The sequence below is a fragment of the Ornithorhynchus anatinus genome, unplaced genomic scaffold (genome assembly GCF_004115215.2).
Source record: "Ornithorhynchus anatinus isolate Pmale09 unplaced genomic scaffold, mOrnAna1.pri.v4 scaffold_344_arrow_ctg1, whole genome shotgun sequence".
Classification (NCBI taxonomy): Eukaryota; Metazoa; Chordata; class Mammalia; order Monotremata; family Ornithorhynchidae; genus Ornithorhynchus; species Ornithorhynchus anatinus.
In genome coordinates this window covers 182,021-196,891 of record NW_024396779.1, presented here as the reverse complement: position 1 = coordinate 196,891, position 14,871 = coordinate 182,021, and the positions used below count along the sequence as shown (strand labels likewise).

The window sequence follows — 14,871 nt, the reverse complement described above, 5'->3', positions numbered from 1 at the left end:
CCCCCTGCCCCAGATGGTTGCTAATTGGGAATGATGATGAATCTTTGACAAACCACATTCTCTTGACGAATGCTGAGCGAAAATGACTTTAATAATAATAATGATCCAATGATAAAAATAGTGGTATTTGTTAAGCACTAATCTTGGCCTCAGCACTGTCTTTAGATTCCTATTCAGGAAGAGATTAGTGGTGGTTTCTGAATCAGCACTGGAGGCTGCTGGTGGTGAGAGGGGAGCTTGAGGGGATGGGGAGGTAGGGAGGGGAATTGGTGTGAAGTGGGTGATACTTATTAAGCGCATACTGAGCGGTAGAGAAGCAGCATGGCTGAGTGGCTAAAGGATGGGCCTGGGAGTCAGAAGGACCTGGGTTCTAATCCTGGCCCCACCACATGTCTGCTGTGTGAGCTTGGGTGAGTCACTTGACTTCTCTGGGCCTCAGTTACCTCATCTGTATAATGGGATTAAGAGTGTTAGTCCCATGTGGGACAGGGACTGTATCTAACCTGATTAACTTTTATCTGCCCCAGCACTTAGAACAATTGCTTGGCACACAGGAAGTGCTTAACAAGTACCGTAATTATTATTATTAAAACTCTATATTAAGCTCTGGAAGAGAATATACTGGTGGAGATCAATCAACCATATTTATTGAGCACTTACTATGTGCAGAATGCTTAGTAAAGTGCTCTGCACATAGAAAGTGCTCAATAAATACCATTGGCAGATTGATCGATTGATTGCAGAGCACTGTACTAAGCACTAAGTACAATATTAAAGAGTTAGTAGACACATCTCCTGCCTACCACGTGCTTACAGTATAGAGGGGGAGACAGACATGAACATAAATACATAAATTAGAGATATATACATAAATGCTGTGGAACTGAGGGTAGGGTGAATAGAGAGTGAAAATCTAAGTGCAAGGGTGGCAAAGAAGGGAGTGGGAGAAGCAGAAATGAGCACTTAATCAGGGAAGGCCTCTTGGAGGAGATTTAACTTTAATAAGGCTTTGAAGGTGGGGAGAGTGATGGTCTGTCAGAAATGAAGAGAGAGGGTGTTCCAGGCCAAAGGCAGGTTGTGGGTGGGAAGCTGGAGGTGAGATAGCAGGGAAAATGTTTCCCAAGCGCTTAGTACAGTACTCTGCACATGGTAAGTGCTCAATAAATACCCGCTGACTGTCTAAAGAATGAGAGAAAAGGAGGCAGAAAACAGAGTCAGGTCCTGCAAACATTAAGCACATCAACACAATGTGGGACAACATTTTTATGTGTCCAATGTGGCTGGGACTGTGGACCCAACATTGACCTTTTCAGCCACACACAAACTCATAAGTGAACTCATCAAGCAGCAATTTGGCCTAGTGGACAGACCCTGGGCCTGGGAGTTAGAAGAACCTGGGTTCTGATCACAGCTCCACCACTTGTCTGCTGTGTGAACTGGGGCAGGTCCCTTCGCTTCTCTGGGCCTCAGTTCCCTCATCTGTAAAATGGAGATTAATTCTGTAAACTCCCATGTAGGACATGGATTGTGTCCAACCTGATTATCTTGTATCATCACCAGTTTTAGTAGTGTCTGGCACATAATAAGCACTTAGCAAATACCATTAAAAAAAGATCATCGTCATCATCCATGGAATTTATTGAGGGCTTACTGCATGCAGAAGACTGTATTAAGTAATATAACTGAGTTGGTAGCCAGGTCCCTGCCCACAGGGACCTTACAATCTAGAGGGGGAGACAGACATGAATAGAAATAATTTATAACAGAATGTCCTTTTTATGGTATTTGTTAAGCACTTACTCTGTGTCAGGCACTGTAGTAGATGTAAGATAGGTTCATTCAATTGCATTTATTAAGCTCTGACTGTGTGCAGAGCACTGTACTAAGCACTTGACACATTCCACATCCCACATGTGGCTCACAGGCTTAATCCCCATTTTACAGTTGAGGTAACTGAGTTATAGAGAAGTGAAGTGACTTGCCCGAGGTCTCAGAGCAGACAAATGGCAGGGCTGGCATTAGAATCCAGGATCTTCTGACTCCCAGGCCCATGCTCTATCCACTAAGCCAGGCTGCTTCCCCTTTTTTATCTTTGCTTTTATACATGGCATGTATCATTATCCATGGCACGTATTAAGCATTTACTATGTGTTTGAAACCCCTCTCAGGGTCGCACCTGGAGACTTTCCAGTACTCTACCGGTCCTGACTAAGGGAGGGAGAGTCAAGCAGAGGTATATCCATTCCATTCCTAGTTTGGGCAGTGGCTAGCAAGTGGAAGGCAATCTGCTACAAGTCAAAACTCACCTGTGCCGGGCAGCAGCAACTTGGGAGAGTCGAGGACAAAGACTCAAGTTGACTGCATGGAAGGAGGTGACGGTAAGCCACTTCCATATTTTTACCAAGAAAACTCTATGGATACACTTCCAGAACGGTTGCAGATTGAGAGAAGGGTGCTCTGGGAGAGGTGTGTCCATGGTGTCACTTTGGGTCGGAAATGACTAGACAGCATGAGACAAGACAAAATGTGTTTGAGAAGTAGTATGACCTAGTAGAAAGAGCCCAGGAACTGGGAGTCAGCCGACCTGATTTCTAATCTCAGCTCTGCCACTTGTCTGGTGTGTCATTTTGGACAAACCCCTTACTTTCTCTGAGCCTCCATATCAAGCTTTTGAAAACCTACAACAAATACGTGTGATGTTTTCACTGCTCATATGGAACTTACACTTTAACTGGAAGGACAAATAGAGAAATATCAACCAGTAATACAAACACACACACATACACAGAGAAAATATGCTTAGAAGAATAATGATTGTCATCTTTGCTAAGTGCTTACTCTGTGCTGAGCACCAAACTAAGCACTGAGGACAAGCAGAACACTATAAGTACTTGGGAGAGTCCAATAATAGACACAATCCCTCCCCTCAAGGAGCTGACAGCCTACTGTGTGCAGAGCACTATACTAAACACTTGGGAGAGTCTCACAGAGTAGTAGGCATAATCCCCTCCCTCTTTCCCCTATATGGATGGGCAGATAGACAAGCACCCCTTGACATTTTTATCATTACTTTTAATTATATATTAAGCCCTCACTATGTGTCGGGCACAGTCCCAAATGCTGGGAGAAGCAGCATGGCTTAGTGGATAAAAGCATGAGCCTGGGAGTCAGAAGGACCTGGGTTCTAATCCCGGCTCTGCAACATATCTGCTGTGTGACCTTGGGTAAGTCACTTCACTTCCTCTGTGTCTCAGTTACCTCATCCCTAAAATGAAGATTAAGAATGTGAGCCCCATTTGGGATAGGGACTGTGTCCAACCTGATTAACTTGTATCTACCCCAGTGCTTAGAACCAGGCTTGGCATATATTGAGCACTTAACAAGTACCATAATTACAATTATTATTATTATTATTAGATTGAGATGCACCCCTGGAGTTTGATTGGTATTAATATCATTATTTTCATGGTATTCGTTAAGTGCTCACTATCAGCTGTGTGACTTAGGGCAAGTAAATTCATTTCTCTGTGCCTCAGTTACCTCATCTGTAAAATGGGGATTAAGATTGTGAGCCCCATGTGGGACAACCTAATTACCTTGTATCTACCCCAGAGCTTAGAACAGTGCTGGGCACAAAATAAGTGCTTAACAAATGCCATCATTTTTATAATTATGCATCCAGCACAGTCTTAAGCACTAGGGCGGATACAAGTTAACTGGGTTGGACACAATCTCCATCCCATGTGGGGCTAACAGTGGGATCCAACGAACACATCTTCTCTGTTCTACCCCCAACCTAACCCCAGGCACCTCCAATGAAGGGAAGACTTACTCTTGGTTGCCGGTTCATCCTGCTGGGCTCCTCTGACAGGTCCCGGATCAAGTAGGTCCTCTTCGTTGTCATCCTGGTGGCTTACGTCCTGACCCTGGTGGGCAATGAAGCCATTATCCTGGTGTCCTGGGTGAATCCCTGGGTCCACCCCTACATGGACTTTTTCTGACCAACTTTTCCTTCCTGGACCTCTGCTTCACCACTTGCTCCATTCCTCAAGCAGCTTGGCCGTGTGAGAAGCAGTGTGGCATAGTGGAAAGGGCACAGGCTTGAGAGTCAGAGGACATGGGTTCTAACCCCAGCTCCTCTACTGTCTGCTGTGTGACCTTGGGCAAGCCACTTAACTCCTCTGTGCCTCAGTTACCTCATCTGTAAAATGGGGATTAAGATGTGACCCCCACATGGGACAACCTAATTACCTTGTATCTACCCTAGCACTTAGAACAGTGCTTGGAATATATTAAATGCTTAACAAATACCATCATCATCATCATCATTCTTAGCTGCTCTTCAACCTGCAGGGTCTGGACAAGACCGTCAGCTACTGGGGCTGCGCCCTGCATCTCTTCCTGTTCCTGATTCTCGGCGGGGTGGACTGAGAGGGGTGGAGGCCATCATGGCATACGATCGCTTTGCCACCGTGTGCCATCTCTTGCATAAACCTGTGCCTTTGCCTGGGCCTGGTGTCCGTGGAGTGGGTGGGTGGACTGGCCAATTCCTAGCTGGTGCCACAAGGTACTGGTGCCATGGAGTGGACCACTGATGCCTGCGCTGATCCGTCTGGTCTGCATGGACACATCCGCTGTTGAGGGGATCATCTTCTTCCTAGCTGTGTGCAAAGTGCTGGCTCTCTGGTCTTCATCCTCATCTCCTATGGCTCCATTGCCCACACAGTGGTGGGCATCGGATCGATCACCGACCGCACTTCTCCTTCCAGTTATAGCCTTATCTCCCTACTACTCTTCCTTTCTAAGCTCCTAGAATGAGTCGTCTACACTCACTGCCTAGAATTCCTTAACTCCAGTTCTCTCCTGGACCCCCTCCAATCTGGCTTCCGTCCCCTCCACTCTACCGAGACTACTGTCTCAAAGGTCACCCATGACCTCCTTCTTGCCAAATCCAATGGCTCCTACTCTATCCTAATCCTCCTTGACCTCTCAGCTGCCTTTGACACTGTAGACCATCCCCTTCTCCTCCACACCTTATCTCACCTTGGCTTCATGGACTCCGTTCTTTCCTGATTCTCCTCTTATCTTTCTGGCTGATCATTCTCGGTCTCCTTCGCAGGTTCCTCCCCCCCACCCCCATTCTCTAACTGTAGGGGTTCCTCAAGGGTCAGTTCTTGGCCCTCTTCTGTTCTCCATCTACACTCACTCCCTTGGTGAACTCATTCGCTCCCACGGCTTCAACTATCATCTCTATGCAGATGACACACAAATCTACATCTCCGCCCCTGTTCTCTCCCCCTCCCTTCAGGCTCTTATCTCCTCCTGCCTCCAGGACGTCTCTACCTGGATGTCTGCCCGCCACCTAAAACTCAGCTTGTCCAAAAATGAGCTCCTTATCTTCCCTCTCAAGCCCTGCCCTCTTCCTGACTTCCCTATCACTGATGATGGGATGACCATCCTTTCCGTCTCTCAAGCCCACAACCTTGGTGTCATCTTTGACTCAGCTCTCTCATTCACCCCACACATCCAATCTGTCACCAAGACCTGCCAGTCTCACCTTTATAATATCACCAAGATCCACCCTTTCCTCTCCACCCAAACAGCTATCTTAGTGGTCCAGGCTCTCATAATATCCCAGCTGGATTGTTGTGTCAGCCTTCTCTCTGATCTCCCTTCCTCCTGTCTTTCCCCGCTCCAGTCTATTCTTCATTCCACTGCCCGGCTCATCTTCCTGCAGACACGCTCTGGGCATGTCACTCTCCTTCTTAAAAACCTCCAGTGGTTGCCAGCAACCTCGGCACGAAACAAAAACTTCTCATTCTAGGCTTCAAGGCTGTCCATAACCTTGCCCCCTCCTACCTCTCCTCCCTTCTCTCTTTCTACTGCCCACCCTGTAGGCTCCGCTACTCTGCCACCCACCTCCTCACCGTCCCCTGTTCTCGCCTATCCCACCAACGACCCCTGGCCCACGTCCTTCCGTTGTCCTGGAATGCCCTCCCTCCTCACCTCCGCCAAACTAACTCTCTTCCCCTCTTCAAAGCACTAATGAGAGTTCACCTCCTCCAAGAGGCCTTCCCAGACTGAGCTTCCCCTTTTCCCTCTGCTCCCTCTGCTGCCTCTCTGCCCCCCCCCTCAGCTAAGCACCCTTCCCCCCCTTCCCTCTGCTGCTCCCCCTCTCCCTTCCCCTCCCCTCAGCACTGTGCTCATCTGCTCATTTGTATATATTTTTATTACCCTATTTATTATGTTAATGAGATGTATATCTCGATTCTATTTATTGCTATTGTTTTTGTCTGTCTCGCCCAATTAGACTGAAAGTCTGTCAATGAGCAGGGACTATCTCTATCTGTTGCCGAATTGTAATAATGTTGGTATTTGTTAAGCGCTTACTATGTGCAGAGCACTGTTCTAAGCGCTAGGGTAGACACAGGGGAATCAGGTTGTCCCACGTGGGGCTCACAGTCTTAATCCCCATTTTACAGATGAGGTAACTGAGGCACCGAGAAGCTAAGTGACTTGCCCAAAGTCACACAGCTGACAAGTGGCCGAGCCGGGATTCGAACCCATGAACTCTGACTCCAAAGCCCGGGCTCTTTCCACTGAGCCACGCTGCTTCTCTGAGCCACGCTGCTTCTCTGTACATTCCAAGCGCTTAGTACAGTGCTCTGCACATAGTAAGCGCTCAATAAATACTATTGAATGAATGAATGAATGAATGAACGAAAGGCAGCCCACACCGGCGGGGCCCACCTGACAGTGGTGTCCCTCTTTTACGGCAAGTCATTTACATCTACATGCAGCCCAGCCATGGCAGATTTCAGGAGCGGAACAAGTTCCTGATGGTCTTCTACAACATCGTGATTCTTCTCCTCGACTACACCCTGAAGAACAAAGAGGTGAAAGGGACCCTGAGGAACCTCCTCACCTTAGAATAGGACTTGAGGAAGAACTGATCCCAGCTTGGGAATGCTCTAGATATTAATGAATAATAATGATTGTTAAGCACTTAAGCATATTTGTTAAACAGTGCCAGGCACTGTTCTAAGCGCTGGGGTAGATATGAGGTAGTTGGATTGGACACAGACCCTGTCCCACATAGGGCTCACAAGTCTTAATCCCCATTTTCCAGATGAGGGAACTAAGGTAGAGAAAAGTGAAGTGACTTGCTCAATGTCACACGGCAGACAAGTGGTGGGGCCAGGATTAAAACCCAGGTCCTTCTGACTCCCAGGCCTAGGCTCTATCCACTAGGCCACACTGTTTCTGGAACTTGAGCTCCTTGTGGGCAGCAAAGGTTTCGGCCCACTCTGGTGTGTTAGCTCTCCTAAGCGCTTAGTACAGTGCTTTGCGCATAGGCTCTAGTCTGCAGACAGTCTAAACTGTCTAGATTGCACACAGTCTCTAGACCGAAAGTTTATTGCGGGCAGGGAATGTGTCAGTTTAGTGTTATTTTGTACTCTCCCGAGTGCTTAGTACAGCACTTTGCACATGGTAAATGCTCAATAAATCTGACTGAATTAAATACGAATGAACAAATGGCAAGCACTCAATTCATACCATGGATTTATTGGCTAATTCCTCTAGACTGTAAATTCTCTGTGGGCAGGGATTTTGTCTACCAACTTTTTTTGTTCATTCATTCAATCGTACTTGGGAAAACACAATATAATAACAAACAGACACAGCTTTATTGTATTGTTCTCTCCCAAGTACTTAATACAGTGCTCTGCACACAGTAAGCACTCAATATATGCCATTGATTGATTGATGAATTGAGAATGGAGTAGCCTCAATTGCCTGGAAGCTGAGAGGCTACTGAGGAGAACACACCCATTTCATTAATTCATTTATTCACTCAATCTTACTTATTTAGCACTTACTGTGTGCAGAGCACTGTACTAAGCACTTGGAAAGTACAATTCAGCAACACAGACAGACGATCCCTGCCCACACGGGCTCACAGTCTAGAAGGGTGGAGACAGCAACCTCTTCTCTATCTTGGTGCTCCCAATACCAACATCTCTTTTAAGTGATAATCGCGGTACTTGTTAAACACAATGTGCCAAGCACTGTTCTAAGCACTTGGGTAGATTCAAGGTAATCAGGTCAGACAAAGTCTCTGTCCCACTGTCTTAATCCCCATTTTACAGATGAGATCACTGAGGCACAGAGAAGTGAAGGGACTTGCCCAAAGTCACACAGCAGACATGTGGCAGAGCCGGGATTGGAACGGGTGGATTTTAGTGATGTTGTGAAGGTGGGACTGACAGGATTTAGTGATAGATTGAATATGTGGATCGAATGAGAGAGAGGAGTCAAGGATAATGCCAAGGTTATGGGCTCATGAGACAGGAAGGATGGTGGTGCCATCTACAGTGATGGGAAAATAATGAGGAGGACAAGATTTGGGTGAGAAGATAAGGAGTTCTGTTTGGGACATTTTAAGGTTGGGGTGATGGGAGGACATCCAAGTAGAGGTGTTTTGAAGGCAAGAGGAAATATGAGACTGCAAAGAGGGAGGGAGATAAGGCCTAGAGACGTAGACTTGGGTATCATCTGTATAGAGGGGATAGTTGAAGCCTTGGGAGTGAATAAATTCTCCAAGGGAGTGGATGAAGATGGAGAATAGAAGGGGACCCAGAACTGAACCTTGAGGGACCCCAACGTTAGGGGGTGGGAGGCAGAGGAGGAGCCCACGAAGGAGACTGAGAATGAATGGCCAGAGAGATGAGGAGAACTAGAAAAGGACAGTGTCAGTGAAGCCAAGTTAGGATGACCTTTCCAGGAGAAAGGGATGGTCCACAGTGTCAAAAACAGTTGAGAGGTCAAGGAGGATTAGGATGGAGTAGAGGCCACTGGATTTGGCAAGAAGGACATCATCGGTCACCTATGAGAGGGTGGGTTCTGTGGAGTGAAGGGGTTGGAAGCCAGATTGGAGGGGGCGAAGGAGAGAATTGGAGGAGAGGAATTTGAGAAGTGGGTGTAGACAACTAGTTCAAGGAGTGTTGGAAGGAATGGTAGGAGGGATTTGGGATAACTTCATCAGTGACATCATCAGTCAACCAATGGTATTTATTGATCACCTTGGGTGTTCATCTCATCCAGATACTTTCTTCCAGGTAGTGTCCACAATCTACCTAGTCATATCCCCAACCCCACAGCATTTATGTACATAGATTTGAATTTTATTGCATAGATTATTTATTTATTCCTATTAATATCTGTTTCCCCATCTTGTGTGGGGCAGGGAATGTTTCTGCTAAATTTGTTGTACTGTGCTCTACCAAGCATATAGTACAGTGCTCTGAACATAGTAAGCACCCAATAAATTTGATGGATTGATCGTATGAGGCCACCGATGGATGGACCACACTTCCCATCAGCAAATTCTAACCTTCTGCTTTCATTTTTCAACTATTTCTTCATTACTGAGAGGCAGCAGTGTTGATAAACCTCAATCACCATCTTGTTATCCAAGACTTTTAATTTACACGGGAAGCAGAATAAAACTAATAATAATAGCATTTGGTAAACGCTTACTCTGTGCCAAGCACCGTATTAGGAACTGGAGTAGATACAAAATAATCAGGTCCCACAGGGAGTTCACACTCTAAGTAGGCAGGAGAACAGGTATAGCATTTCCATTTTTCAGATGAGGGAACTGAGTCACAGAGAACCGAAGTGACTTGCATAAGATTAAGCAGAAGACAAGTGGTAGAGCCAGGAACAGAATTCAGTCCGCTGACTCCCAGGCCACTAGGCCACACCGGTTCTGTGGACTGCAGTTGAAACTAGTTCTGGAGATTGATAGTTTTTGGGTCAGCTGGATTCACTCATTCATTCATTCAATCGTATTTATTGAGCACTGACTGTGTACAGAACACTGAACTAAGTGCTTGGGAGAGTACAATATAACATTAAAAAGATACATTCCCTGTCCACAACGAACTTACAGTCTAGAGGGTGTGAAGAGTTTACAGAGACAGGCCTGAGGATAGGTATGGAGGTTCAGAAGAAGACAGGAGAAATAAAGGAGCACAGATCAGGATGTTTTCAGAGTTTATTAGAGCAACCTTGTTTGTGCAGCCTGGTTTCAATGGAAGAAATCTGGAAAACTAAGTAAAGATAAGTTTCAGCCTAAATCCATCTCAAAACTGTTAATCAGGCCAGTCAATCATTGGTATCTACTGAGCACTTACTATGTGCAGAGGACTGTACTAAGCATTTCAAGAGAAGCAGTGTGGCTCAGTGGAAAGAGCATGGGCTTTGGAGTCAGAGGTCATGAGTTTGAATTCCAGCTCTGCCACTTGTCAGCTGTGTGACTGTGGGCAAGTCACTTAACTTCTCTGTGCCTCAGTTCCCTCATCTGTAAAATGGGGATGAAGACTGTGAGCCCCACGTGGGACAACCTGATTCCCCTGTGTCTACCCCAGTGCTTAGAACAGTGCTCTGCCCATAGTAAGTGCTTAACAAATACCAACATTATTAACATTATTCACTTGTCAGACCCATTCTAGGGGTCTAGATAGTCTCAGGATGGAGGCAGAGAGGGGATAAATCTTAATTTAAATGTGTTTGACTCTTTATAAGGCTGCATATAAGGCTCCTTCTAGACTGTAAGCTCGTTATGGGCAGGGAACATGCCTGCTAATTTTGTTGTAGTGTACTCTCCCAAGCGCTTAGTACAGAGCTTTGCACACAGTCAGTGCTCAATAAATGCCATTGATTGATTGATTGATTGATTGATCTGTACTAATAATAATGTAAAATTCCTTTACTTGCTATAGATTGCAAACAGCAATGCTGTAAACTATCGCTAAAGTAACTCAAAGCATAACGTAAGAATATTAAATGAGGAGTTTAGTACGGTGCAAGCAGTAAGCACTCAATAAAATACCAATGATTGACTGATTGATAAGGCTCTGAACCCAGTCAACCCCTTGTTGACTTCCCGTCTTGTCAAACCTCAAATCACAGTTTCATGGCATGTAGCAAGTGCTATCAAACACCAACTAAAAAAAATTGAGGACTTTATATCAACCAAGATGTTTCCCTGTTCTGCTTCCCCTGGCTCCAGATCCTGTCTCAACCTATCTTCATTTTCCTAGCTAAATCAAGGAAAACTGAGCCACAGAGAAATGGAATGAATCTTCAGGGATTCATTCCCACTTAGACAGTGAGTCCATGTGGGACAGGGATTGGGTCTGACCTGGTTATCTTGTGTCTACCCCAGCACTTAGAACAGTGCTTGTCTCCTAGTAAGAGCTTAAAAAATTGATGATGATGATGTTGATACTGGAGGAGAGAAGAAAGACTTGAAGGTTTTGAATTCTCAGACTCTAAAGTTGTTGTAGACAGGAAATGTGCCTATAAATTCTGTTATATTGTCTTATTATACTGTCCAAAGTGTTTAGTACAATGTTCTGCTCACAGTAAGTGCTCAATAAATATAACTGTTTGATGGAGTGATACAGTTCCCTGCATGCAGTAAGCACTTTAAATCTCTAAATAACATTAATTGATGGATCGATATAGTGCTTTGCACTCATTAAATACTACTTATCAATCGATTAAAGTCCACCATTCTTTGATGAGACCACTGATGAGTAGATTGTAATGTGTCTGTTTATTGTTGTATTGTACTCTCCCAAGCACTTAGTACAGAGCTCTGCACACAGTAAGTGCTCAATAAATACGATTGAATGTGTCCTCCAACTCCAGTGACCCAGAGAAGGCTCCAAGAGGATTCAGATATTTGACACTGTTGTCTACAGGGGTTCTTCCTCTAGGCGCAAAATTCTCGGAAGAGCTTCCTCATGGCCCCGGTGACCTCCTTATTCCGGAGACTGTAGATGAGAGGGTTCAGCATGGGAGTGAGGACCGTATAGAACACCGCCAGGATGTTATCCTCCCCTGGGGAATGCTGGGAGCTAGGCCGGATGTACATCAACATGGCCGCCCCATAGTACAGGTGGACCACGAGGAGGTGGGAGGAGCAGGTGATGGCCACCTTCCTCCAACCTCCCGTCGAAGGCATCTGCAGGATGGCGAGCAGGATGTGGGCGTAGGAGGCCAGGATCAGCAAGAAAGGGATGAGGATCACGATGCTGCTGATGACAAAGACAGCCGGCTCGTAGACAGACAAGTCAACACAGGCCAGCTTGAGCAAGGCTGGAGGTTCGCAGAGGAAGTGGTGGACTTTCCGGGGTCTGCAGTAAGGCAAACACGTGGTGAGGATGGTATTAAAGAGAGAAACCAAGGCAGCCCCCATGCACGCCTCGACTCCCAGCCTCTGGCACTTGTCCTGGGGCATCAGGAGAGGGTAGCGGAGAGGGTGGCAGACAGCAATGTAGCGGTCGTAGGACATGAAACCCAGGAGGAGTCCTTCGCCTCCCCCAAGGGTCATCACGAGGAACATCTGGATCCCACAGCCCACAGGGGTGATCATACTGGTGTTCAGGAGGTAGTCGATGAGCACCTTGGGAACCACAACCGAGGTGAGGAGCAGGTCCATGAGGGAGAGCTGGCTGAGGAAGAAGTACATGGGGGTGTGGAGGCGGGAGTCCATCCAGATGAGAAAGATCATGAGGCTGTTGCCAGCCAGGGCCAGCAGATAAACTATCGAGAGGGTGGAGACAAGCAGGCTGGGATAAGACAGGTGGGCAAACAGACCAACTAGGAAGAACTCGGTCCCTGAAGATTCATTCCACTTCTTCATTGCTCCAGTTTTCCTTGATTCAGCTAGGAAAATGAGGACAGATTGAGAAGGAACCTGGACCCCAGTTTTCCTTGATTCAGCTAGGAAAATGAGGACACATTGAGAAGGAACCTGGACCCTCCAGACTGGAAGCTCATTGTGGTTAGGGCAGGTGACTTCCCACGCAGTTGTATTAGACCCTCCCAAGTGCTCAGTACAATGCTCTGCACACAGTAAGTGCTCAATGAATACCATTGATTGACCCAAGAGAGGCAGAAAGGTGCAAACATCTTAATTAGCATAATATTCTCCAAATTGAAAATAATCATAAATGTGACATTTGTTAGTGCTTACTATGTGCTTTTATTTATTTTGATTATTTTGGACACATAATCAGGAGGAAAAGTCCAGGGAAAACATGGAAGAGGCAGACCAACCAGCTAGATGGATAGAAATCATAACAATGATAACATAAGAACCTTTATCAAGGTTATGGATTATGGCAGAAGAAAGGACGTTCTGGAGAAAACATATCCAAATAGTTGCAGTGAGTCAGAAACAACTCGATGGCACTTAATAATATTAAAAAAAACTATGTGCCAAGCACTGTACTAAGCACTGGGGTAGATAAAAGATCATCAGTTTCCAGAGCGGGCTCACAGCCTAAGTAGGAGGGAGCACAGGTATTATATCCCCATTTGGCAGATGAGATAACTGAGGCACAGAGAAGTGAAGTGACTTGCCTAAGGTCACACAGCAGGTAAGTGGTAGAGGCTGGATTAGAACCTGGGTGCTCTGACTCCCAGGCCTGTGCTCTTTCCTCTAGGCAACACTGCATTTACTGATGTCTGCTAATAATCATGATGATGATAATAATAAAAATAATTGTGACATTTGTTAAATGCTTACTATGTGCCAAACACTATTCTAAGCACTGGGGTAGATACAAGGTAATTAGGATGGACACAGTCTCTGTCCCATATGGGGCTCATTGTCTCAATCCCCATTTTACAGATGAGGTAACCGAAGTAAATGGAGCGACTTGCCCAAGGTCACCCAGCAGACATAAAGAAGCAGTGTGGTTCAGTGGAAAGAGCATGGGCTTGGGAATCAGATGTCTTGGGTTCTAATCCCGGCTCCACCACTTATCAGCAGTGTGACTTTGGGCAAGTCACTTAACTTCTCTGTGCCTCACTTGCCTCATCTGGAAAATAGGGAAAATGTGAGCCCTATGTGGGACAACCTGTTTACCTTGTATCTACCCAGCGCTTAGAACAGTGCTTGGCACATAGTAAGTGCTTAACAAATACTAAAATTATTATTATTGTTATTATGTGGCAGATCCTGGATTAGAACCCACATCCTCTGACTCCCAGGCCAGTACTCTTTCCACTAGACCGTGTTGCTTCCCTTTGTGCATCTACTGTGTTAGTTGCAAGATAATTAGTTAAGACACTATTCATGTCCCACAAAGCTTGGGGTGGAGGTGCGGGGTACAATCTTATCCCCATTTTACAGGTCTGGAAATGGAGGAATGGAAAGGTGACTTGTCAAAATTCAAAGAGCAGAATAATGCCCATTTTGACTTGCACCCTGAATTTCCTGACTCCCAGTTCTGTACATAGCTCAAGCTAAGGTGCTATTTCGGCAAAAGATCCTTCACCCACCTCTGTGAGTTTGAATCTCCTTTACATGCACCATCTAGACTGTAAGCTGGTTGTGGGCAGGAAATGTGTCTGTTATATTGTTATGTTGCACTCTCCCAAGTGCTTAGTGCAATGCTCTGCACACAGTGAGTGCTCAATAAATACAATTGACTGACTGATTGCTCATTCCACTAGGCCACACTCCCTGCTATCTTTGATGCTGCAATATTGTGTGATTTTGCATCACTGCCTCAGTCTCAATTTTCCTCCCTCTCCTGATGGTAAAACGGGGGTCATATTGACTCATCCATCAATATGAGTGAGCATAGGCTACGTTAAATGTGCTCAATTCTCCCCTATTTGGGGGCATGAATATTTTCCTTTTTCTAGGGTGATATGCTCCTAATCTCCATGCTACCCATTCCATGGAAAGCCCTTTTTGATATATTGCTGGGCTCCTGATGCAGGTTAAGAATTCCCAATTAAAGCATTTTTTTGTGGTATTTGTTCAGCCCTTACTTTGTGCCA

At 45.8% G+C, this 14,871-nt stretch overlaps 1 protein-coding gene, 1 non-coding gene and 1 pseudogene across 2 annotated transcripts; 2 read left to right on the top strand and 1 right to left on the bottom strand.

Moving 5' to 3' along the window:
• Nucleotides 1–2,158: 2,158 nt before the first annotated feature.
• Nucleotides 2,159–2,296, top strand: LOC114808892. The gene has a single exon (XR_003756643.1). It is a non-coding gene; the product is annotated as a small nucleolar RNA SNORA7 (small nucleolar RNA).
• Nucleotides 2,297–3,815: 1,519 nt separating this feature from the next.
• Nucleotides 3,816–6,935, top strand: LOC114808877 (annotated as a pseudogene).
• A 4,850-nt stretch (nucleotides 6,936–11,785) lies between these two features.
• On the bottom strand, nucleotides 11,786–12,718 carry LOC100075093 (olfactory receptor 2V2-like). Its single transcript, XM_001505275.2, has one exon. The coding sequence runs from the start codon at nucleotides 12,716–12,718 to the stop codon at nucleotides 11,786–11,788; it is 933 nt and encodes a 310-aa protein (XP_001505325.2).
• Between the last annotated feature and the right edge of the window lie 2,153 nt (nucleotides 12,719–14,871).